The 25,191-nt window shown below is 45.4% G+C and overlaps 1 protein-coding gene across 2 annotated transcripts; it reads right to left on the bottom strand.

Moving 5' to 3' along the window:
• Positions 1-4,342: 4,342 nt before the first annotated feature.
• VPS37C (VPS37C subunit of ESCRT-I) lies at positions 4,343-23,452 on the bottom strand. Of its 2 annotated transcripts, none has more exons than XM_053281281.1 (6): positions 23,306-23,452; positions 18,307-18,362; positions 16,320-16,438; positions 16,052-16,223; positions 15,423-15,505; positions 4,343-6,652 (listed from the first exon to the last, which is right to left on the bottom strand). In XM_053281281.1, the coding sequence occupies exons 3-6, from the start codon at positions 16,428-16,430 to the stop codon at positions 5,885-5,887; spliced, it is 1,134 nt and encodes a 377-aa protein (XP_053137256.1). In that variant the 5' UTR covers positions 16,431-16,438; positions 18,307-18,362; positions 23,306-23,452; the 3' UTR covers positions 4,343-5,884. The 2 variants fall into 2 exon arrangements, with proteins under 2 accessions (XP_053137256.1, XP_053137245.1); XM_053281270.1 differs by having other exon boundaries at positions 18,278-18,362; positions 23,306-23,451.
• Between the last annotated feature and the right edge of the window lie 1,739 nt (positions 23,453-25,191).

Raw genomic sequence — 25,191 nt, 5'->3', positions numbered from 1 at the left:
CTGGCATGAGGTGCATTTATTTTGTACTTGGATCTCTTTACACAAGTATAAGACTGTAGGCCATGTTTCAAAGTCTAAAAGTGAACAGGCATGTTGTAAATATGTTGATGGTGAGAAATATTTAGCCTCTAACCTCCTGTTCTGGTCAAAAACTGATGCAATGTCCATCAGTGTAAATTTCCATACAATTTCAAAGACAATGTAAAGTAAGCAAATTGTCACACAGCAATTTGATATCTTCACTAACTTTCATTTTGTTGGACAAGGTGAACAAGTATGTTGCTGTTTATTTTAGCTGACAGACTTTCTGCTGCCATGTAGGAAAGTCAAACCACGAAATATACTTTACACTGGAACCAGAGTTTTGCCACTGTGAGTAGGGTTTTATTAACATTATACAAAAGCCATTTGTCTCCCTTTGAAACTGGTCTCATATTGTAGCCCATGCAAACCAATTAGCTTTTCTGAGACACACAGATAGTTCTGATATACCTTATCAAGAAAACTATAAAGAACTGTAATTTAGGAAACTGTGAGCAATTATATGCATTTAAGTATGATAAATACAGAACAGATGTCTGCATTGATGTGTAGTGGGTGAGCATGGAAAGGTTGAAAAGTAGATATGAATTACCAGGAAGAATGGATGATGAGAAGGCCAAGAGGGAGTACAAATGTTTAAGGCTACATATGGACAACAGATTTTCAAAAGCTTGGATGCAGTATTACAGATCTGTCATGTGTACATTTTGTACATGTGTACATTTTAGTGTGACTCCTGTTGGGATAGTGCCCATGATAAGTATACTTCTGAACACCTCTGACACTTTTCAAATATTCTAGTACCCAAATAATTGGGAGTATATTCCTTATGCAACTCATACTTCTGTGATTAGTAGTCAGAGTCACGGCTGCAGCATCAGAAACAAATCCCATTTCCAAGCACTTGCACCAAGCACAGGACATAGAAGAAAAGTTAAAGAAAAGCGGGAGGGCAGTCCTTTTAAATCCTGAGCTGCAGAAGGCTGCTCCGTGTATGCAAATTCCATGCTAGGAATCATTAGGAAGAGGATTGAAAATAAAAATGCTAATATTATAATGCTCTTACATAAATCTATGGTAAGCTACATTAGGAGTAATACAAACAGTTCTGGTGACCATATCTTAAGGAGCACATTGTAGAACTGGAAAAGGTGCAGAAGAGGGCAACCAAGATGATCAGGGGCCTGGAGCACCTTCCTTATGAGTAGGGATGTGCAAAACCGCTTCAAAAAGGGGGGGCTGGGCTGAGTTCGAGCCAAACCTGGCCCATTTCAGATTGAACCAATTTGACCAGTTCTTTAGGCTTGCAAGAGAATCTGGAAAGCTTGCAAAGGGTAATCTGGCAAGGATTCCCCTTTACAAGCAAAGGGGAGAACCCTATGGGGTTGAAAAGGGCAGGTGGGAGACCACCTCACGTGCCACAACTATGCCACGGCTCCTCAGCGGTAGCTCCCCTAGGCCCTGACAGTGCTCCCCCATCAGCACAGGCTGGTGGGGGCCCAATTTGGGCTGCTGCGCAAGCAAGCATGGAGGCCATTTGAGTGACTTCCACGCATTTGCGTTGTGACACAACTGGCCTCCACACATGTACAGTGGTCACTCTAATGGCCCACGCTGATGGTGGAAGCACCAGCAGGGCCTACGGGAGCTACCACCACCACAGCACGTAAGGTGACCTCCTGCCCCCACCCCCCACCCCCATTTCCACCCCATAGGATTCCCCCACTTTGGTTGTAAAGGGGGAATCCTTACTGGATTCCCCTTTGCATGCATGAAAAACCGGGCCAAACTGGTTTGACTCAGTTCTAGTGCAGAAGCGAACCAGCTCGCAGACCGGACGGTTCGGTTCAGACTTGAACCGAACTGCCCGGAGAGGTTCCGTGCACACCCCTACTTATGAGGCAAGGCCTCAGCATCTGGGGCTTTTTAGTTTAGAAAAGAGGCAACTATGGGGAGGCGACTACGAGAAGATCGTGTATAAAGTTATGCATAGAGTGGAGAGAGTGGACAGAGAGAAATTTTTCTCCCTCTCTCACAACACTAGAACCAAGGGTCATCCCATGAAACTGAAGGCCAGGAAATTTAGGACTGACAAAAGGAAGTATTTTTTTATGCAGCACATAATTAACTTATGGAATTCTCTGCCACGGGCTGTGGTAATGGCCACTAACTTGGATGGCTTTAAAAGAGAGTTAGATAAATTCATGGAGGACAGGACTATCAATAGCTACTAGTCTGGTGGCTATAGGCCACCTCCAGCCTCAGAGGCAAGATGCCTCTAAATACCAGTTGCAGGGGAGCAACAGCAAGAAAGCAGGCATGCCCTCACCTCTTGCCTGTGGGCTTCTCAGAGGCATCTGGTGGGCCACTGTGTGAAACAGGCCTTGGGCCTGATCCAACAGGGCTGTTCTTATGTGTGTGGAACAAATTGAAGCAACTCAGCCTGTCTGTCCCCTACGCCCATCCAGTCACAGGGAAAGGAGGATGAAAGAGCAGTGAGCAGGAAGGGGTCTGACAGAGCTGTCTGACAGCATTCTGCCATGAAAGCAGGGATTTCCAACCATCAGAAACTTCCTGCTGCCGTGAGAGAACTCTGATAATTCCTGACACAGGGTAAGTTGGGACCAATAGGTCTGTTGGACTGGACAGGAATCACTGCCCCAGCAGGCTGAACATACCAACACTTTTACCAAGTTCTTTTCAGGAATTACACTATTTCTATCCCTTACAATTCTTCCTCACAGATTAATTGTAAACTGCCCCAGATTGTTAATTTAGATTTGGTGGTGTCAAATATGTAATAAAGAACTAAATAAAACACTTGTTTAAATATTTCCATAGGATTTTTTAACATATTTGTCTCAGAAACAATGAGCAGTATTCAGATTAATGCCTCACTTAAGAATGTTTTGCTCACACAAGGGGCAGTTTTTGCTGATCTCCCCTTGCCTCAGTTGCTACTGCTGTCCCCAAAAAATATGTCCCTGAGAGGTAGGAGACCCTCAGAGACATTTTGTAAGGCCCTGAGAGCAGAGGAGAGAAGGGGGAATCAGGAGGAAAAAACTCCACTCTTCGACTTTGTGCGAGCAAAACATTCTTATGCAAGAGCAGCATTCGTCTGGATGTTGTGTATCTCTGCATCTTTATTCCCTGAAAATTACTAGAACAGAAACTTGTGATCTGTTCTACAGAGATTCCTTTAATCTCTTGACTTGTATGGGATGAGGGGAAACAGCTGCAATTCGGAGGCAGGAAAATGGAATAAGCAAGCTTTCTTTGGTTTTGAAGAATCTCTTAGCACAGCTTGTATAAATAGTCATGCCACTTTTACAGTCAGTTTTCAAAGCATTTCATCTAAAATAGAATTGTATTCTCACACAGCCCACAGGGTGACCAATTTAAGTATTGTCTACAATGAGAGTTATTTTCAGATCAATTTCTTTCTCTGGGAGTGCTGCGAAGAATCTCTTCCTGCATCAGCTTTAGTAATTCAGAGTGAAGAATGCCCCAAACTCATTAATTTTATTGCTTTTCTCTCCTTTATATTGTTAATAATTACAATATGAAACCAGATCTTTGCTAGCTCTGGGTTTCTGCCACTTGCTTTATATCAACTGCACCCAGGGGAGAAGAAAGCTGGTCTTCTCCAGAGTAATCTGTGCGATACTATCACCAGAACACTGTTGTGTTGGGTTTTTTTGGTTTAAAACACACACACAAATTTAAGACACTGACCCACCCAAAGAAACAGGCTGTGTTAAATGTAGGAAACTGTCCATGGTGGGACAACAGAAATGGGACAAGATGAGAGCATAATTTCAAGCAGCCCCATGATTTCACACAGCTATGTAATCTTGCACAAATGCAACTTTGTTCACTGAGCAAACACAGCGTTAGGATGTCAGCCATTATTCTTCATACCATCCATAGCAAACAATTCTTTCTTAAATATTTTTAATTTATTTTTTTAATCAAACCTATTTCTTCTGTTTTCCTTTGGGCTAAACCTATCTCCATTACTTTGGTCTTTGCCCATGTTTCTTGCAGACTACTATAGGACAGGTATTATAGTATTAGACAGATTATCAAATATTAGATTAGATCAAAGTTGGAGAACTGGGAGTTGAGGAGTTAACCTACTATAGGAAGAACAATAACTTTTAATTATACTGGAGCAGAAAGGCATAAACCAAAGACAATAATAAAGGATGATAATACAATAAATGACAACAATATGGAAAGGGTGAATGGATGGTGCAAATTACAGTGCACAAGACAGAGGAAACATGGAGCTGAGGAATGCTGAGAAGGGTAGTGTTTATTGGTCCATGGGGAGGAAAGTTGCACAAATGGATCTCTTAAGTAGGGTACAGACAGGGGAGGGAGGTCAGATAGTATTAAAAGTCCATGACTTTGTGAGATGACAAGTGAAAGGTCTTACTGACACAAATCAAGGTAAGTCAAGGGGAAGGTGTTTAGCAAGCAAGAAAAAAGGATCAATAACAAATTTCAACTAGCCACCACTTCATTTCCAAAGTCATAATCATGAACCTGTTTGCAATTCATCAAGTTTTATTACCATAATTAATCACAGATATGGAATTGCTTCCATCAAATTCCAAAAGCATTCAACCTGGTCTAGTCTATTAGTAGTCTATTTTTTCCATAAATAAATTACAGGCAAGCAAGAGGATAAAGTGCTTAGCAAAGCCAATTTGATTTCCATTAGTGTCCCTCTGTTCTCTCCATTGGTAGCCACTGCTTCTTTGTATCAATTGTTAAAGTTCCGCCCATTACACTCAGACATCATTAGCAAAAAAGAGCAGAATCTGTTGGCAGTCGTGATGTTTACGATCTTCAGTGAAGCATACCACACTCCTCAATGGAAATAGGGATGTTGTTATTTTGTCCATTGCTCCCTTGTATAAAAATGCATAGTTATCTGGCTTTCTGTATGTCAACCCTCCTGTCCCGCCTTCAACAAACAGTTCCAAGATTCTCTATCCTTCACATCTTCCACACACCTAAAATTATGTACCCTCTGTGTATATGTTCAGTGGGGATGGTGTAAATAAAATAAGCCATGAGATGCCTAGAAATGGTGGCAATACACTAATAGGAAGTACATGCAAGACAACTATGCTCTAAGGAAATGTCCAGCATGGACAGATGGATGGACACATAATAGGAGCAGAGAGCAGGACAGACATGGTTTGCTTCTCTGTTTTGTTAGCTATTCTGAGACATATCAAGGACTTCTTTTCTAGTATTTTTTTAGTGCCAAGAAAAACACATATTTCCTCCTTCCCTGCAAAGTATGTGTTTTCAGTCAAAAATGCTTGACAATTTCTCCCTATCACTCACATGAGTTCTGTGGAAATATAAGTGTATAGAATCCTTTTTATATATAATCTGAACATACTAGAATAAAAAAACTACACACACGCACACACGCAGGGCCAGATCCAAGCAGCTGTCAATAAATATGACTGAAGTGATTCAATTGTAACAATGCCAGTTTACATCAGCTAAGAATCTGGGCCAGTAAATGTATGTTATACTATGGCTTTGACTCATCGATTGGACAGTATAGCTGGCCACTGAAGGCGGCCCATAGTCAATGCATGCTGATATTCATGAGCTAAACTCTCCATCAGAAACATTCCTCTTCCATTCCTATAGCATCAAATCATGCGTGCCATTAGTATAATGCTTACAGAAGTTTGTCTCTCCAGATGACACTCCCAAGCTTGCAGCTTGGGCTCCAATAGCTAGCAAGAATCAAATTTCTCAGGTTACTATGTAGAAAAGGACAACAAAGAATACCCTCTGGGAACTCCAACTAGTATCCTGGCCAAGAAGGGCCCCGAGGGGGCAGTGATGGTGGTGGATACCCAAAGGAAGGGCCTGTGGGATATGGAGGCTGGGAAGTAATGGGGAAGCTAGGCACTGGAGGCTGGGGGGGATATGGGCACTGTGGATTTCCCCCCGGTGGAAAATATGGAGGCTGCTGAGGCTGAGGGAACCCTGGTTGTGTAGATGGAGGAAGTTGTGGGTATCTTGGTCCAGGAGGGGGCTGGGGGTATGTTGGTCCAGGAGGAGGTGCTCTAGATGGAGACCAAGTGTACCTGGAAGATGAAGAGGAGTCGGCTGTCTGAGATCGGGATACTGAGCCACCAGAAGAGGCAGGTGGGTATCCAGGACCTGAGGGTGGGTTATAAGGAAATGAGGGTGGGATACTTGGCTGAGAGGAGCTAACATGTCCCATTATAACAGGCATTCCTGGAAAAGGAGCTGGTTGGAGAGCTCCATGAGCTGAGGGGCCAGTAGGCATACAAGGAGCTACACTGTAAGGTAAAGGAAAGGGTGGGCCCCCAGCTGGGCCATTCCGTGGCTGCTGGTTTGCAGGCCCAGAGGGTACATGGGATGGGTGCTGGTGGTTGAACTCAGGGCCCCTGGCTTGCTCTTGTGAAGACTGAGGTTTCCTCAGCACCTCCTGAAGTTTCTCCACTTTCACCCGCCGTAGATGGGACAACTTCCTCATTGAGGAAAACTGCTCAAGGAATGTCTCCAGAGGCACTTCACCTTCCAAGAACTTTTCAGCCATTATCTGAAAGGCAAAATAAAACTAAATTAGTACTTCCATTTGTATACACACACCTTCTGACAGTGAACTTCTCTTATTCAAATTAAATGCAACCTTACTCTCCCTGAAAACCACACATTTAAATCCCAAAGAAAAAAGAGTCCAGGGTTGTCACTGGACATGACTCAGCCATGCAAAAGGTCTGGTTGCATGTGCAGTGGCCTCGAAAATGGCCACCACGTGCTCACAGAGGGCCAAAACGGTCCCGAAATGGGCTGAACCAGTCTGTGGGAGACTGGGGGGAGGCTGGTGGGCAGAAAGGGAGCCAGTGGAGACCCCCCCCCCACATTTGAGGCCTCAAACGGCCGAGGTTGAGCCCTTGAACTGAGCTGGTTCACACACCCCTACTCAGGACTGCATTAACAAGTTCTGTCCACTTTTGTTTTCACTTCCTATTCCCCATCTCTATCCCTTGCAATTATATCCAGACCTCCTCCTCGCTCAGATCTACTCCATCCCCCACTAAATCATATTCATTTATTGGCCCTCTTTGTCTTTGCATTTTTAGAGGTGGGGATTTAAATTTTTAAAAATCTAATTTTAAATTTATTTTTTTTTAAAGATCATTGATTTCGGATCCTGGTTGACTGCAGTAAACTACATTTCACCTCATAGATAATAAGAATTATCTTGTATTGTGGTTATTGGTAAATTTTTGTTTTCCACTTCATTTATGCTCAAAGGCTACTCTTCTAATACAGCCTTTCCATTCAGATATATTTAGGTGACATAATTTCAGCCAAAGCAGAGAGGATGCTTACTAATATATAGATATCTCCAGCCTTTGGTTGTTTTCGGTCTATCTGAGAAAGGATAAGAGGACCTCAGAAGTTCATGAAAAAAATAATGGACTTTACATGAATAAAGCAGATTGAGGCAAGAAAAAAGAGAGTAGACCAAAAAAACTTTGTTATTAGCCCAATTTGTCTCCCCGGAATTGGATCTTGTGGGGAAGAAATAATAGATATTTCTTAGAGGCATGGAAGAGTTATGTGGATTGTTTTTCTCTGGTTTTATACTATTAGCCACCCTGACAGCATTCATAAGGGCAGAACAGAAATATTTTGATAAATAGGCAAGAAAAGCTAGACAAGGCATATAGTTGGAGGATCCCATTAATCCCTCTTGTGGTGGTAATTGGGAACTGGTAATTGTGGTGGTAACTGAGAAGTACAATACTTTTGTCAGTAGTAAGAGGAAAGGAGAGTTAAATAGAGAACTTCTCCAAATCTAGCAAGCTTCAGCAAATTCCAGCCTGCAAGGGAAATTCTAACCTGCCTGGAATTTCCCTTAATGAACAGAACTGGAGGGTTGTCCTTTAATAGCCCAACAATGACAATCAACAGAAGGGGTGGGACACAAAGCCATTTGGTCGTATGAGCAAACATTTTGTTTCCCCACAAAACACCCAGAGTAGAAGTCAGAGAGAAACCTGGATCTTCTCAGGCAACTGCCAACACCTGCCACTTCAAATGGCATTGTTCTACAACAGCAGCAGCCAGATTTCCACAGATATCGAAGTATGAGACAGGAACATTGGGTCTTACCTGTGAAGGGTCCTTTTTCACCGTGATCGGAGCCCATCCTTCAGATAGGGTTCTTCCTTTATGCTAACAAGAGTCGACAGGAAGTTGTCACAGCCAAGTTTTCCTGGAGGCTAGGATGAGCGCTAATCCCCAGTTCCGACTGTCGTGCTGAAGGATGCTGTGAACAACTATGGCAAGAGAGAGCTCTGTTTTGATGTTAGTATTAAGCATAAGTTTTAAAAGTTGGGAATAGATTGGACTCACCCACTACCAACGGATGCGCCCCTCCACCTTTTCAATGAGAAGTCTCTGTTCCTTCTGGAACGATAATATCAACTAATGTCTCCAAACTATATTGGCCAATCTCTACCAAAATTCATAACATTTATAACTCATAATAATGTTATCTAATGTCTACTATCATTCCTAACTCTAAAGTATCGATATGTTACTCAACCTCTATGTTCCTACATCTCTCTCTCTCTCTCTCTCTATATATATACATATATCAGTGTTGTTTCCTTTAGTAATGATCTTCCGCGGGTTGGGCCGGATGGGCTCCGATTACGGTGAAAAAGGACCCTTCACAGGTAAGACCCAATGTTCCTTCTTCCACTGTAATCGGAGCCCATCCTTTAGCTAAGGACATACCCAAGCAGAATGATAGTAAGTATTGTTAATCTGGGTGGGTTGTGGAAGTCCGGAAGTGTACTAGACCACTTGCTGAATAACAGTCCAGTCGAAGGCCGCCTGCTCCTCATGGAAGGCTGAGATCTTGTAATGTCTTATGAACGGGGTGACCGAAGTCCAGGTAGCTGCCTGACAGATAGTCTGAAGCGATGCTCTGGCTGAGAAAGCTGCTGAGGTGGCTGTGCTCCTCGTGGAGTGTGCTGTAATGCCTCGTGGGACTGGGATATCCAAGGTGTTGTAGGCCAGTATGATGGTGTCTCGTATCCATCTCGCCAAGGTGGCCTTTGACACTTTATTTCCCATATTTGATGGATTGTAAGATACAAATAAGGACTCCATCTTGCGGAAAGGTCTTGTCTTCCTTATATATGTGCGCAGAGCCCTCCTGATGTCCAGGGAGTGCCAGGATCTCTCCCTTGGGTGTGATGGTTTTGGGCAGAAGGAAGGGAGTATTACCAGCTGCAACCTGTGGAAAACCGAGTTTACCTTGGGTAAGAATGTTGACTCTAGGTACAAGACTACCGCTTCCTCCTGAAAGACGCACAGTTCCTTTCGTATTGAAAGGGCGCTAAGTTCTGACACTCTGCACGGAGAAGTAATTGCCACCAGGAATAGTACTTTGCCTGTGAGTACTCTGAGGGATGCCTCTTTCATGGGTTCAAATGGAGATCTTGTGAGCGCATTAAGGACCTTGTTCAGATCCCATGACGGAAATCTTGGTAGTGGTGGAGGGGCTAAGTTTGAAGCCCCTCTCAAGAAACGCCTAATGTGCGGGTGAAGACAAATTGAGCCTTTAGAATTTAGATCAAGTATGGATGTCAGAGCTTAGGTTTGTCTACGCAGGGTGCTAGCCCTCAGCCCCTGGTCCAGACCCTCTTGCAGGAACCAGAGTACATCCTGCACCTTTGCTGCAGTGGGTGGAATCCCTTTTCTACTGTACCATAGTGAAAACGCCCTCCAGGTGGTCTGGTAAATTCTATTGGTGGATGTCCTTCTGGAGGCCAGGATCATCGTCTGTACCTTGTGGTTATACTCTAGAGCCTCTAGAGCTTCCCACTCAACGTCCAGGCGTAGAGTTGGAGCCATTCTGGGTCGGAGTGGAGGACAGGGCCCTGGGATAGCAGATCTGGTCTCCTTGGGAGATGCCAGGGTGGCCGTACTGACATTGCTAGTAGGTCGGCAAACCACGGTCAGCGTGGCCACCGGGGAGCGATTAGGATGATGTTGGCCTCCTCCTGCCGTATTTTCTGAATCACTCTGGTGATTATCGCCGTGGGGGGGGGGGAGCGTAGAGCAGGCCCTCCGGCCAACTGGTGGACAGTGCATCTGTCACTTCTGCTTGTGGATGATAGAAGCATGCCATGAAGCGTGGTACCTTCCTGTTCTCGCTGGTGGCGAACAGATCAACCTCTGGTTGGCCTAGGGCGTTGACCATCCTCTCGAAAGTCTCCTGGTTCAAGGACCACTCCACTGCATCTACTTGCCTCCTGCTGAGCCAGTCCGCCCTGTGGTTTGAGGAGCCACTGAGGTGTTCGGCTGTTATGGACAGAAGGTTTCTCTCCGCCCAAGTGAATAGTCTGGCTGACTCCTGCATAAGTTGCCTGGATCTCGTGCGACCCTGGTTGTTGATATGGGACTTCGCTGTGGTGTTGTCTGTGCGAATGTGGATGTGGCGGTGTTTGATGTGCTGTCGGAAGTGGATCAGCGCCAGGCGTACTGCTCTAAGCTCCAGTAGGTTGATCGACCTTATGCTTTCCCGTGGGTGCCATTTTCCTTGTACGAAAAGGTGTCCCAGATGTGCTCCCCACCCCTCCAGACTTGCGTCTGTTGTGATAGTTATTCTGTTTGGGATGCTGAATGGGCGGCCTCTGGATAGGGCCCTGGATCTCCACCACTGGAGGGATACCCTTACTGTGATTGGGATCTGGATTCGAATTCGTGAGCGTGTCATGATGTTGTCCTGGTGAGGAAGCAGCAACCACTGAAGACTGCGGGAGCGCCACCTGGCCCAAGGTGTGCACTCTATGCAGGCTGTCATGGAGCCCAGTAGTGTTGCCAGGGTCATGATCTGGCAGGAATATGTTACCAGTACTGTAGACACGAGCTGGCAAATCTTCTCCTTCCTTTCTGGTGCTAGATAAATAATGCCCTGGGCCGTGTCGAAGACTGCTCCCAGATGCTGGTGTCTTTGTGTGGGTGTCAGATGACTCTTTTTCTGGTTTATCACAAAGCCGTGTGAGGCGAGGATCTCCAGTGTCCTCTGGACATCCTTCTTGGCCCTCGGTAGCGAGTGAGAACATATAAGAAGATTGTCCAGATACGGATAGATGCAGATTCCCTTGGCCCTTATGTGTGTGATCAGTGCCACCATAATCTTCGTGAATACTCTGGGAGCCGAAGACAGACCAAAGGGCATCGCCCTGTATTGGTATTCCTGGTTGTTGAAGGCAAATCTGAGAAATCGCCGGTGTTGTGGGTGGATAGGAATGTGGAGGTAAGCCTCTGATAGGTCTACTGATGCCAAGAATTCCTGGCTTCTGACCACCTCTTTGATTATCCTGAGAGACTCCATCCTGAACGTGCGTTTCCTTATGTATTGGTTCAGGGGCCTTAGGTTTAGGACTGCTCTCCACGAACCGTCCTTCTTGGGGACCAAGAACAGCAGTTAGTATACACCCCACCCAGACTCTGTCGCCGGGACTTGTTCTATTGCCCTGATCAGGAGGAGGTGGCGTATGGCCTGTGCCATCCGCTGTCTCTTTACCAGATCCTTGGGGTGTGAGGCAGAAACTGCCGGGGCGTGTGGATGAAAACTCCAGGGAAAGGCCATGTGCGACCATCTGGAGAACCCACAGATCAGAGGTGGCCCTGGCCCAGGCTTCTTGGAATAACTGAAGCCCGCCTCCGACCGGTGCAGCATCATTGCCTGCGCTGTTGGAAGGAGGATGATCTGAATTGTTTGTTGAAAGGTTGGCGAGCACCCCACCGTCGCTGTTGCCATTGGACACGGCTGGATGGGCGCTGGTTGTGCTAATGATAGTCACGAAAGGAGCCGGCTTATGAGAAACTGGACTGTCTGAAAAAAGGCCGAAAATTTCGTGCCTGTCCCCCCGTCCTGAATGGTCTCTAACCTTCCACTCTTGTGGAGGGCATCACCTTCTTCTTATCCTTGGAGTCCACTAAGATGGGTTCCAGTGAGTCCCGAAACAATTTTTCCCCTTTAAAGGGGGTTGAGGCCAAATTGAGTTTGGACTTGGAATCTACCTTCCAGTGCTTCAGCCACAGGCAGCGTCAGACTGCCGCTGCTGATACCATGGCTCTTGCGTGATCGGGGAGTCCACCACTGGGGGGGCTAGCAAAGATGACACCTCCTGTGGAAGTGTGTAGGGCTTGTTATAAAACTGGGCCATAGACCTGTGGGAGAAGGGTGTGCTCCACTCAGTCGTAAGAGTGGACAAGAACCATTGTGGGAAAGGAATAATAGGTGCTGGATTGGAGGTAGAAGGGAAGACCTCCTGGTCCAGCTCCTGCCCCACCTCCGGGGTCTCCAGTGCGAAAACTACATTGATGGTGCGGCGTGCCTTCACCAGCAGGACCTCAAAATCCAACTGAGTAAATAGGCGGGTGGAACTCGCTGTCTGCTGGGGCAGCTCTCCCTCCTCAGATATCTCTCTTTCCTCTGTCACCGAGGAAGAATGATCTGGGCTGTCAGGTCCCTGAGGGGGTGGGGGTACAACCAGGTTGCCCCCAGGACCTTCTGAGGTTGGTAGTGGCTTTCCCCTTGAGCCCTTTGGTGCTGGGACAGCAGAGGTGATAGGTTGGAGCTTTTGGAATGGCCTTTTTGGAAGGATATACTCAGCTTCTGAGGAAGAGGTCAAAGGAGAATGGTAACGCCTCCTCTTTCTGACCATGAGTGCCCTGGGAACAAAACGGCCTTGTTCTCCCTCAGGGATGGGCCCCCTAAAAATTGCAGAATCTGGGGAGGAGGAAGAGTCTCTGCTACGTTCCGCTCTAGTAGGGCGTGGGGGCATTCCCACCTCCATAGCCAAGGCAGGGAAAAGCGCTTTAAATTCCTTGGCTATGAAGCCCCTCAGCCACGTGGCCCCATCCTCTGTTATGGGTGGCTCTGTGCCTCGTAGCTTTCCGGCGGCTTCTGGCAGCCTTCGGCTGTTCCGCCGCCCGCCGCTCTCTCTTCTTCTTCTTTGGCTTTTTTCGCGGCGCGGCATCAGCCCCCATGGCAAGAGTGGCGCATTGAGCTGTGCTCTGCTGCCCTGCTCCGGAGCTCGCCCCCATGTTAAGGGTGGCGCTTGCATTCATCTCCCCCTCCGACAAGGACGCCAAAATGGTGTCGGCCGCATGAGCGCACTCCATTGGCTGGGGCTGCCGGACAAAGTGGAGGAGGGAGAAAGGGCAGGAGATTCCAAGCTGCAAGAGGGTTAGCAGAGGAGATAGGCTGTATGAGTGGAGACCAACAGAGCCGTATAGCAAAGGGGGAAAAGGAAACAGAGAAACAAAAGAAATGAAGTTTAGGGGAGCTCTCTCTCTACTGCCGATCCTGAAGGCGACAGGAAAGGAACTGGGGATTAGCGCTCATCCTAGCCTCCAGGAAAACTTGGCTGTGACAACTTCCTGTTGACTCTTGTTAGCATAAAGGAAGAACCCTATCTGAAGGATGGGCTCCGATTACGGTGGAAAAACTGCCATTCTAATCCATTTGCCTTGATGTCATTTCCAGTCTAGCTGGCTGAAATAAGATCTAGTTGGCTGAAATAAGAAACAGGCCGCAAAGTAGAGAGCCAACCAAGAGTGCATGCCGGAGCCTGTGCTACAGCCAAGCTCACTCTTCCTTCTGTACCAGTCCAAGAGTGCCACAAACTCTTGCTGGAACCATGTAACAGGTTCCCAGGTACACAAAAACCAATTCTGGAACCATGTTACAGGTTGGCCAGCCATAGTCTAGCAAATCCAAATTAACCATATCACTGACAAGACACTGAAAGGTTATTTCCATTCCCATGGTGGTGGCTGGAATGTATAATGTGAGAAGGGAGACAGTGTCCTGGCTGACAGTTTGGGTCTAAAGCAGAGAGCAAAAGGTAACAAGTAAAAGGTAAACGTGGTTAGAGTGTTGGACTTGGACCGGGAAGACCGAGTTCAAATCCCCATTCAACCACGAAACTCACTGGGTGACTCTGGGCCAGTCATGTATCTCTCAGCCTAACCTACCTCACAGGGTTGTTGTGAGGATAAGAATAAGCTCCTCAGAGGAAAAGCAGGTTATAAATGTGAAAAATAAATAAATAAAATAACAAAGCACAGCTTTGCAGTAAACTTTTAAATAGTAGTTTCCAGTATTCATGTCTCATTTCATTTGCCCCTGCTAACTGGGCAAAGAGGCACCTTTTTACCATGGTGATTCTCTTTATTTAGCATGCGGAAAGTAACTGGCCCTATCCACCCCCAGCACAGTACCTCCAGTGACTGTTGCTGGTGTCTAGCTTATGTTTATTTTTAGAATGTGAGCCCTTGGGGACAGGGATCCATCTTATTTGCTTGTTATTTCTCTGTGTAAACCGCCCTGAGCCATTTTTGGAAGGGCGGTATAGAAATCAAATTATTTATTATTATTATTATTATTATTATTATTATTATTATTAGGCATCACCAAGACCGGGCAATGGCTTAAGAATGGCAACTTGAAGAAAGAAACAGAGGGTTTAATACTGGCTGCACAAGAACAGGTACTAAGAACAAATGCAATAAGAGCAAAAGTCGAAAAATCAACCACAAACAGCAAGTGCCGCCTTTGTAAAGAAGCAGATGAAACAGTGGACCACCTAATCAGCTGTTGTTAAAGATCGCACAGACTGACTACAAACAAAGGCATGACAAGGTAGCAGGGATGATACACTGGAACATCTGCAAAAAATACAAGCTACCTGTAGCCAAAAATTGATGGGAAAATAAAACTGAAAAAGTGGTAGAAAATGAAGATGCAAAAATATTATGGGACTTCCGACTACAAACAGACAAACATCTGCCACACAATACACCAGATATAACTGTAGTCAAGAAGAAAGAAAAACAAGTTAAAATAATCGACATGGCAATACCAGGGGATAGTAGAATAGAAGAAAAAGAAATAGAAAAAAATCACCAAATACAAAGATCTACAAATTGAAATTGAAAGGCTGTGGCAGAAAAAGACCAAAATAACCCCAGTGGTAATTGGCGCCCTGGGTGCAATTCCAAAAGACCTTGAAGAGCACCTCAAAACCATAGGGGCCACAGAAATCACCATCAGCCAATTACAAAAAGCAACTTTACTGGGAACAGCCTATATTCTGCGACGATATCTATAATAACAACAGCAACAATACTGATAATAAAATTCAGCCATCCCAGGTCCTTGGGAAGGACTCGATGTCTGGATAAAACAAATCAGTCAATAACACCTGTCTGACTTTGTAAACAAGAAATAATAATAATTTCCCCTTGAGTTTAAATCACAGGCTGACCTCAGACTCTTCTTCAATTTTCTGTCCTTCTACTTGCAGAAGATTTAACAGGGTGCCGGGCTGCATCACTGCTGAGAATTTCTCTGGGGGGAAACAAAAAACAAATGAGCAAAAAGTTCATACTCAAGAAGCATGTCTCTTCCACTCCATCTCAGTGAGACTGCCAGCTCCTGCCTTTATGTGAGCATGCATGTACACACTAGGGCTGCCACCTTCTGACCTAGAGTCACCACCAGGGAACATCTTGCTGCATCTCAGTCAAAGCCAAAGAGGCTGCAAGGATTCTCAAAGAAGAAGGGAGAGTTCTATTCCTCTTACACAAGCATTACACCCACAGAGAGCTTTCGATTAGCAAATATCATTGACCTCATGATGCATGCCAGTGACCTGTGCCAGCTGCTATGTCACCTGCCTCCTTCTTTGATCACTATCCACAGTTGCACCAGGTGGGGGAAGAGAAGTGGAAAGAAACAGGAATCATCCCCAGATCACAAGGTGTCGAAATTAGTGTACACTAGGTACCATTTCAAGATTGAGTAAGTATCACAAGTTACCATGGCCTACAGTATGCCCCCACCCACCACACCTGCACAGAATCTGAGCAGGGGAAGGATGGTCTGAAACTTCACCCAGTTTTGCCTTCTGCTCCTGGCATCGCTCCACCAGCTTTTGCAGATCCTGGTATTTGTCAGAGAGGTTTGCACGTCCTGTTTCTAGGGGTTCTTGGAACTTCAAGTTCTGCTCCGCTAGGCTCCGATTTGTGGCCAGCGCCATCTCCCTTTGCAGCTGTGCATCCTGGACCTGAGAATGATGATCATATTTAGGGAGGAGTGGTTCCTCTTAATTTCAACTCTACTTCCCCTTCAATCCATGGTTTTGATGTATTTTAACAGATACCTCATCAGACTCCAGTGCCAAATGCTCAATCTCCTCCAAATTCTGTTGCAGCTCTTTTAGTTCATCTACAGTCTTGTCTCTGAATTTCTCCATTTTTTGAGGAGGACACATGAATTTATCTGGCATGGGAAAGAGTGCACAAGTAATCAGTTGGTTTTATACCCACCGCTAGACCCACAGCAAGTAGGGTCATATAGCCCACCAGAATCCAATCACCAACTGTGTGAGCATCAGCCAGTAAAGCCTGGTCTTTACTTCCCAGTTGTGTCAGGTAAGTAGCACACATCATTGATACAATGAGGTCATTCACACAATCAAAAACTGTGTTCTACCTGAGTAGAAGGTTTTCCTCCTACCTTGCTTCCACACAATCACTTCTACCCAGGTTTTCCTCTAACCATGCTTCCACACAACCAAAAATTGAGAGCACACGCAGCTCCCAAACCCAGGTAGAAGACAGTTTTTGATTGTGTGAATGACCTCAATTTGTGCTACAGTCTGTGAGTATGTGTGTGAGAGAGTTACATAAATTGGGCACAGATAAAAGGATAGGCCTGGCTGAACATGCAGCTCATCACATGTTGATTCTTCATGTACTTTGCCCAGTGCATGACTATGGCCATAGTACCATCAACATGAACGATGATGTGTAAGCCTGAATAGAATATCACTGCTGAAAGTTGAGAACATCAAAACATATTGGGGGTGGGGGAGGGGGACAAAAAACACACACCACAAGATAGTGTATTAAGAAAAGGAAATAGAAGGCCATGAGGGAGGGAGAGAAAGAGAGAATGCCTAGAAGATAGCAAAGCGGCATCTCACTGCTAAACAAGAAATGCAACACCCAGCTAAGACAATATTGTTTTTTGCACAGCAATCTCTTTTTAAAAAAAAAATCTAGCATCCACCCTCACTCTGCCAATGGCCTGGTTTTTTAATATTTGAATAGCAGGATCAGCATGGAAATCTGCAAAGTCACCATGTAGCTTAGATGATAATTTGTGTTCAGTCAGCCTAATATTTAAACAGCACTCTTTCTGACAGCACGCTAAAAATCTCAGCAAGCAAACAGAAAGCACAAAGTTCAGAAGTAGGCGACTCATCACCCACTCAGGAAGTTTAAAAACAAAATAATCTATTCATATGTATACAATATTATGTCATCTATATCTGAAAAAAAATCCACCTCTCTTTTGTTTTTAAAACAATGCCTTTGTTTAAACCACTTTGTTTAAATCACTTGCCTTTGTTTTTAAAACAATGGCGATTCAAGCTAGCTCCTTCTCCATACTTTAAACTCATTTAGCAATAGCCAGAACAAAACTGACACAAATGCTTATTCAGATATTGCCCTTGTCTGCTTAAAATATGGTCTTTGTCTCTGTATTGACCTTTTAACATTTATCAGACCTTACAACCACAACTTCTTCCCCTTATTCTCCTTCTGCATCTGCTCTCATGGAGGATGCGCTTTAGGCATAACTAGAAATGACAGCAAGAGATCTATAATTGTAAAAGTAGCCACACGAGGGAGGGAAGGAGCGTCCAATTGGGACCACAATGTTGCGGAAAGGTGAGTTTTTTTACACTTTCCTTCTACATCCCTGATTTTAAAAAACTCCCCCTGAAGCTGCTTGCCCCAAGAGGCAAAGCATACCAGTACCAGACTGGCATCTCCACACCATTTCCCCATTCAAAATGGTCCCACAGGGCAAAAAGCAGCTTTGGCGGAGCTGATTTTAAGTGGGGTGAAAGCATGGGAGGAGGGTTAACTTAACACACCACACCCAGAGTCAAAGTATTATTGTTATTATTTTAAGAAGCAGCACAGTCATCTAGTTTGGTCCCTTTTCCCCAATATTCTGTCCAACTCAAAAGTCTCAGCCCTGTAAACCAAAATTCATTTAGCACAGGAGACACAAGCCAGACACAATTGGCAAGGATTTAAATATAACCTGTTACTTTCCGCAGCTGACTCTTCTACCTCTGGTTCAAGCGAAACATCTCACAGGGTTGGTTCTCAGGGTTCTGCATCAGTATCTACAAGAGAAATCAAGTCAAGCTTGTTTTTCTTTCCCCCGCAAACAAGCCTCTGCATGCATGTGGCCAAAACTGAATGAATGAAAAAGCCCTAGCTGACAGAATGGAGGGGAAGCAATTCTGTTCCATCATTCCTGCCACTTTTGAGCACGGTCAGCTGAAGGCCACTTTACACATTCCATTTTTCGATGTACACCTGAGCATGTACAATGTGAATACAACAAACATGTTTGCAAAACCATGTACTGTGCAGGTGCTAGGGCTATATATTCAATGCTTCAATCACAATGAATTTTGCATCTTCCCTCTAATGATGTGCCATCTCTATGCAGTTCCTCACATTTCTGGCACCGGTAGGAGGGGTGCTTCTACTAGAATTGGTGGGGCTGGCTGGAAAGGCATGCAGACATCGGAAAAGTGCGTGGGAAGTGTAGTTCTTACTAGCATTTACCAGTCAGCCCCACAGGCTCCGGTTCCAGTAGGAGAGGTTGGCCCAGCACTGGAAATGTGAGGAACTGTGCAGGCATAACTACCACACAGCACTGAGGGAGTGCTGCAAATTCATTGGGATCAGTGGGTCAGATGCACAGCCCTAACAGGTACACTCACCAGAACCACAACTGGCTTGCAGATGCTGAATTTATGTTCAGCAGCAAAACCAGCTTTGCCTCTGTGTAATATGTGAAATTTCTGCATGAAATCCAGTCTGTCTAAGTAATCTCCTTGGTAAATCCCAGGAACGACTAGGAGTCTGCTAAAAAGCTTATAAGTGCCAGTAAGAACAGTGGCCAACATGACACAGCACTGCCCATCTGCTGGCGCTGCTGCTGGCGCTCCTGACAAGCAACGTTGATGCTAACTGGGCAAAGAGGCACCTTTTAAATGTGGTGATTCTCTTGATTTAGAAGGGGGAGAGTAACTGGCCCTATCCACCCCCAGCACAGTACCTCCAGTGACTGTTGCTGGTATCTTTCTGATGTTTCTTTTTAGATTGCGAGCCCTTTGGGGACAGGGAGCCATCTTATTCATGTATTAATTTATTATTTCTCTGTGTAAAGAGCTTTGGAAACTTTTTGTTGAAACGTGTTATATAAATATTTGTTGTTCTTCCAATGGAAGTGAGTGCAGTTTTAAATAGTTGTGCAACTGCTCCCTTACACAGCACCATCAGGACTGCCTGTCACATGCTCAGCACCTCCGGCTGATGGGCAACACCAGGGTTGCACATCATGTCAGCCACTAAGTGTGAAGTGTGCTCCATGTTATCACTGCATATGCTAGTGCAGTTCACTCAGTATTTGCCTAATCTTGAAATGTGTTAATAAAAGTATTAAAATCATAACCACCAAAACAACAAACCACCAAAACAACCACCAAACCCCCAAGGTAGCATTCTCAGAAATGCTACCTGTTCTACACGCAGGTACAGTGAGACAGGCAGAGCCGAGGGGATTCAATGCGTGGATGAGACGTTGGTGCCGGGAGGAGGAATTTAGATTTGTTAGGCACTGGGATACATTTTGTGGCAAGCAAGGCCTGTACAAAAGGGACAGGCTGCACTTGAACCAAGATGGAACCAGAATGCTGGCGCTTAAAATCAAAAAGGTTGAAGAGCAGCTTTTAAAATGACGCCTGGGGAATAGCCAACAGGAGCTAGGCAGTATCCAGTTCGGCAAATGCCATCCTTTAAAATGTGAGGGTGCAAAAGGTTAAGATAAAACAGAAGGGGACAGAGCAGAACCACATAAAGAGCAGACAGAAGGCTGTGCCAGCTGGTCAAAGAGTCAAAAGAAAGATAGCATACACCAGGTGAGAGATTCAGCATATAGGTGCTTATATGCCAATGCCAGAAGCCTCTGAGCCAAGATGGGTGAGCTGGAGTGCTTGGTTGCTAACACAGAAACAGATATAGTGGGCATAACAGAAACATGGTGGAACACTGAGAACCAGTGGGACACTGTTATCCCTGGGTATAAACTCTATAGGAAGGACAGGGAGGGGCACCTTGGAGGTGGAGTAGCACTGTACGTTAAAGCAGGGATAGAATCTAACAAGGTAGAAAACCTAGGTGGACTGGAGTCCTCCACAGAAACCCTGGACAATTCAAGGCCTGAAAGGAAATGTGCTACTAAGGATGCCCTATTGCCCTCCAGATCAAAACGCTGACAGTGACTGGGAGTTGCAGGAGGAAATCAGGGAGGCGTCACAGAGAGGCAGGGCTGTAATAATGGGTGACTTCAATTACCCACACATAGACTGGGTAAATTCACAGTCAGGTCATGACAGAGAGGTCAAATTTCTATTTACGCTGAATGACTGTGCCCTAGAACAGTTGGTCTTGGAACCAACCAGAGAGAAGGCGACCTTGGACTTAATCCTGAGTGGCACCCAAGATCTGGTGTGTGATGTCAGTTCCATCGACCCTTTAGGGAACAGTGACCACAGTGCGATCGAATTCAGCATACATGTAGGGAGAGAATCACCAAGGAAGTCTAACACAGACATTTTGTATTTCAGAAGAGGAAACTTCTCCCAAATGAGGAGTATGGTGAAAAGAAAGCTGAAAAAATGCATGGAATTTACTCAAAACCACAATACTAGAAGCCCAGTTAGATTGTATACCCAAAAGGAGGAAAGGTACCACTAAGTCCAGGAGGATGCCAGCATGGCTCACAGGCTAACAATGATTGTCAGCATGGCTAACAGTTAATGTCAAGAAAGCCATAAAAGGGAAGAAGACTTCTTTCTGAAATTGAAAGGCCTACCCAAATGAAGAGAACAAAAAGGAACACAGACTCTGGCAAAAGAAATGCAAGGTGACAATAAGGGAAGCAAAAAAGAGAGTTTGAGGAACACTTAGCTAAAAGCATCAAGGGGAATAACAAAAACTTCTTTAAATACATCACAAGTAGGAAACCTGCCAGGGACCTGCAGTTGGACCATTAGACAACAAGGAGGGAGTGAAAGGGATTAAGGAGGGCATGGAGGGTGCAGAGAAACTAATGAGTTATTTGTGTCTGTCTTCATGGCAGAGGATACTGAGCATATACTTGGTCCTGAAACAGGCTTTTTAGGGATGCAGGCTAAAGAACTGAGTCAGATAGAAGTGACAAGAAATGATGTTCTAAACTGTCTGGAAAAAACGGAAAACTAGCAAATTGCCAGGGCCGGATGGCATCCATCTAAGAGTCCTCAAAGAACTCAAATGTGAAATTGCCAGCCTCCTTGCTAAAATATACAACTTATCCCTGCAATCAGGCTCTATGCCTGGAGGACTAGAAAGTAGCAAATGTAACACCGATTTTCAAAAAGAGATCCAGAGGCGATCCGGGAAATTACAGGCCAGTTAGCTTAACGTCCATTGCAGGCAAATTGATGGAAAGCATCCTCAAGGATAAAATTGTAAAGCACATAGAAGAACAGGGAGAGAACCAGCATGGCTTTTGCAAAGGTAAATCTTGCCTCACAAACCTTTTGGAGTTATTTGAGAGTGTTAACAAGTGTGTGGATAAAAGTGATCCGGTTAACATAGTATACCTGGACTTCCAAAAAGCTTTCAATAAAGTTCCTCATCAAAGCCTCCTAAGGAAACCTAGCAGTCATAGGATAAGGGGACAAGTACATGTGTGGATTGCTAACTGGTTGAAAGACAGGAAACAGAGGGTAGGTATAAATGGAGAGTTTTCACAATGGAGGGAAGTAAGAAGTGGGGTCCCCCAGGGACTGGGACTGGTGCTTTTTAATTTATTCATAAATGATCTAGAAGTAGTGGTAAGCAGTGAGATGGTCAAATTTGCAGATGATACCAAACTCTTTCGGGTAGTGAAATCCAAAACGGATTGTAAGGAGCTCCAAAACGATCTCTCCAGACTGGGTGACAAAATGGCAAATGCGGTTCAGTGTTGGCAAGTGTAAAGTGATGCACACTGGGACGAAAAACCCCAACTTCAAGTATATGCTGATGGGATATGAGCTGTCGGTGACTGACCAGGAGAGGGATCTTGGGGTCATGGTGGACAGCTCGTTGAAAGTGTCCACTCAATGTGTGGCAGCTGTGAAAAAGGCCAGTTCCATGCTAGGGGTCATTAGGAAGGGAATTGAAAATAAAACTGCTAATATTATAATGCCCTTCTACTAAACTATGGTGCAGCCACACCTGGAGTACTGTGTACAATTTTGGTCACCACATCTAAAAAAGTACATTGTACAACTGGCAAAGGAGCAGAAGAGGGCAACCAAGATGATCAGGGGCCTAGAGCACCTTTCTTATGAGGCAAGGCTACAACACCTGGGGCTATTTAATTTAGAAAAAAATACAAGTGTGGGGAGACATGATAGAGGTCTTTAAAATCATGCATGGTGTGGAGAAAGTGGATAGAGAGAAATTTTTCTCCCTCTCACATAACATTAGAAGCAGGGGTCATCCCACGAAATTGATTGCCAGGAAATCTAGGACCAACAAACATAAGTACTTTTTCACACAACGCATAATCAGCTTGTGGAATTCTCTGCCACGAGATGTGGTGAAAGCCAACAACCTGGCTAGCTTTAAGAGGGGTTTGGACTTCATGGAGGAGAGGTCTATCAATGGCTACTAGTCGGAGGGCTATAGTCCACCTCCAGCCTCAGAGGCAGGATGCTTCTGAGTACCAGTTGCAGGGGAGTAACAGCAGGTGGGAGGGCATGCCCTCAACTCCTGCCTGTAGGCTTCCAGCGGCATCTGGTCACTTAGAACGTCGCGGGGGAAAGACGGAGTTGTTAGACGTTCTCTCTCCTCATCAAGAATGGAGAAGAAGGGCAGTGGGGCGGCCGCGCCCTGGGAGGGAGGGGGTGTCACTACCCCTCCTCTCAAACTCGACCGCGAGGAGGCAAGTTTGCCTTTTTCTCGCGAGACGGTGCGAGAAAGGGTTAAGCGATGAAACATATTAATAATCGCGACTCACCTGCGAGAGAAGCCGAAGGGGGGGGTGAAGAAGAACAGAGGGAATCCCCAATCGCCGAAGCGCTTCCGACTTCCGGTTTGAAACCGGAAACGGCTTGTGTGCTGTTTTTTCCAATACGCTTGCAGACGAACGAAGAGGAGGGAAATGGAGCAAGATTTTCTTTCCTCTCGAGGGAGGTGGGCTAGTCCGCTGACAGAGCCAATGACACAGCACGGTTTCGGCTCGACGGCCATTTTCTTAGCAGGTCCCGGGCGTTGTCGTAAAGGTGTCGGCTCTCCCTGGGAGGTGGCCGGAGGAACTTCGTGGGTGTATCTCGACTCGCGCGAGTTCAAGAGGAAGCAGCTCCACACGTTACTGATATCGTCACGTGAAGCGGCTAGACGCGTTTGGCCCCAACGCAGAGAAGCGCGACTGGTTTTTCTATTGGCGTGATAGGTGTTTTTATTCTTTTCGGTGTTGATAGATTTGTGATTTTTTTTTTTAAACGTTACGGATGCGAACTATTCCCGGCATTGTTGAAATAAAGTGATAGTGGCAACTTCCCCTGCTCAGTTCTCCGCTGGGTGCGCACGTGTTTAAAGGCACACAGGAGCCTGCTGGAAAGAGTGAGTTAGTAGCAGATGCCCTCTTAATGGATCGCTGAGCAGCAGCTCGCATAAGTAGTCTGTTCGCATGTCTGGGAAACTCCCCCAACGTGGTGGCATTAGCTTGTGGACTTTGGGATTAGAGTATTACCCGTAACCCGTTCATGAAAGTTGGTTGCTAGTTCGCAGTTCCTTATTGGTCACAGGAAGAAGAACTTCATGGGCAGCCTGATTAAGGAACTAGGTTTTGCATGGCATTGCAACCTAAAATAAACGTTGGGTTGCCACATATCCTGTACCCTCATCACCGGAATACTGTGCCTCTTCAAGATACACAACTATTCAGTCCAGCCTAAAAGGTTATGTTTGGTGCTTAATGTGTTTACTTGAACATTATGCCCCCAGGCAACTCTTACAAATAAGGAACTGGGATATTACATCCCAAAGTAAGTTTTGGGCTACCCCGAATCACACAACCATGAGACAGTAACATTGTGTCTTTTGGAGCACTGGGGTGAGGGTGGGGGTGAATTTATTTGCAAGTAAAGTTATAGTATCCAGTCTGTGTCGACTCCTGTTGCCCAGAGAGCCATGTGGTTGTCTTTGGTAGAAATACAGGAGTTTACCATTGCCTCTTCCTGTGCTGTATGAGATGATGCCTTTCAGCACTTTCCTATATCGCTTCTGCCCGATATAGATGTTTCCCACATCCTAGCGGAGATTCGAATCATCAGTCTCTTGCTCCCTAGGCAAGTTACTTCCCTGCTGCACCATTAGGTGGCTCTGTTTGCAAGACACTGTCAAACTGTCAGAGTCCCCCCAAAGTAATGGCATAGCATCATTTTAGGTTATTCTGGGAACAAAAACGGCAGTCACTTTCACACTTCCAGAGGTCATTCAGACAATTACAAACTCTTCTACCCAGGTTTGGGAGCTTTGTGTGTTCCCAGTTTTCAGTTGTGTGGAAGCAAGGTACGAGGGAAACCTGGGTAGAAGTGATTGCAAGGTAAGAGGGAAACCTGAGTAGCTTCTCCTCCTACTTTGCTTCCACACAGTCACTTCTGTCCAGGTTTTCCTCTTACCATGCTTCCACAAAACTGAAAATTGGGAGCACACATAGCTCCCAAACCCGAGTACAACATAGTTTTTGATTGTGTGAATGACCTCCCGGTGTTGCTTCCAGTGCACTGTCTATGAAAACAAAGCACAAACTGTACAAAAAGGAAAAGTAACACCTGTTGCTTCCACTAAACAGTAAGGTGCTGCCCTCAAAACCTGACAGGAATTTTTGCACACTCCTAA

The sequence above is a fragment of the Hemicordylus capensis genome, chromosome 1 (assembly GCF_027244095.1).
Source record: "Hemicordylus capensis ecotype Gifberg chromosome 1, rHemCap1.1.pri, whole genome shotgun sequence".
Lineage (NCBI taxonomy): Eukaryota > Metazoa > Chordata > Lepidosauria > Squamata > Cordylidae > Hemicordylus > Hemicordylus capensis.
This window is presented reverse-complemented; position numbering and strand designations above follow the sequence as displayed.

Excerpts from the sequence above, each read along its gene's own strand:
- VPS37C (XM_053281281.1), bottom strand. The coding sequence starts at position 16,430 with ATGTGTCCTCCTCAAAAAATGGAGAAATTCAGAGACAAGACTGTAGAT. Across the intron at positions 15,506-16,051 it reads GGAGCAGAAGGCAAAACTGG|AGAAATTCTCAGCAGTGATG; the intron begins GTGAAGTTTCAG and ends GTTTCCCCCCAG. Across the intron at positions 6,653-15,422 it reads AAATTGAAGAAGAGTCTGAG|ATAATGGCTGAAAAGTTCTT; the intron begins GTCAGCCTGTGA and ends TTTGCCTTTCAG.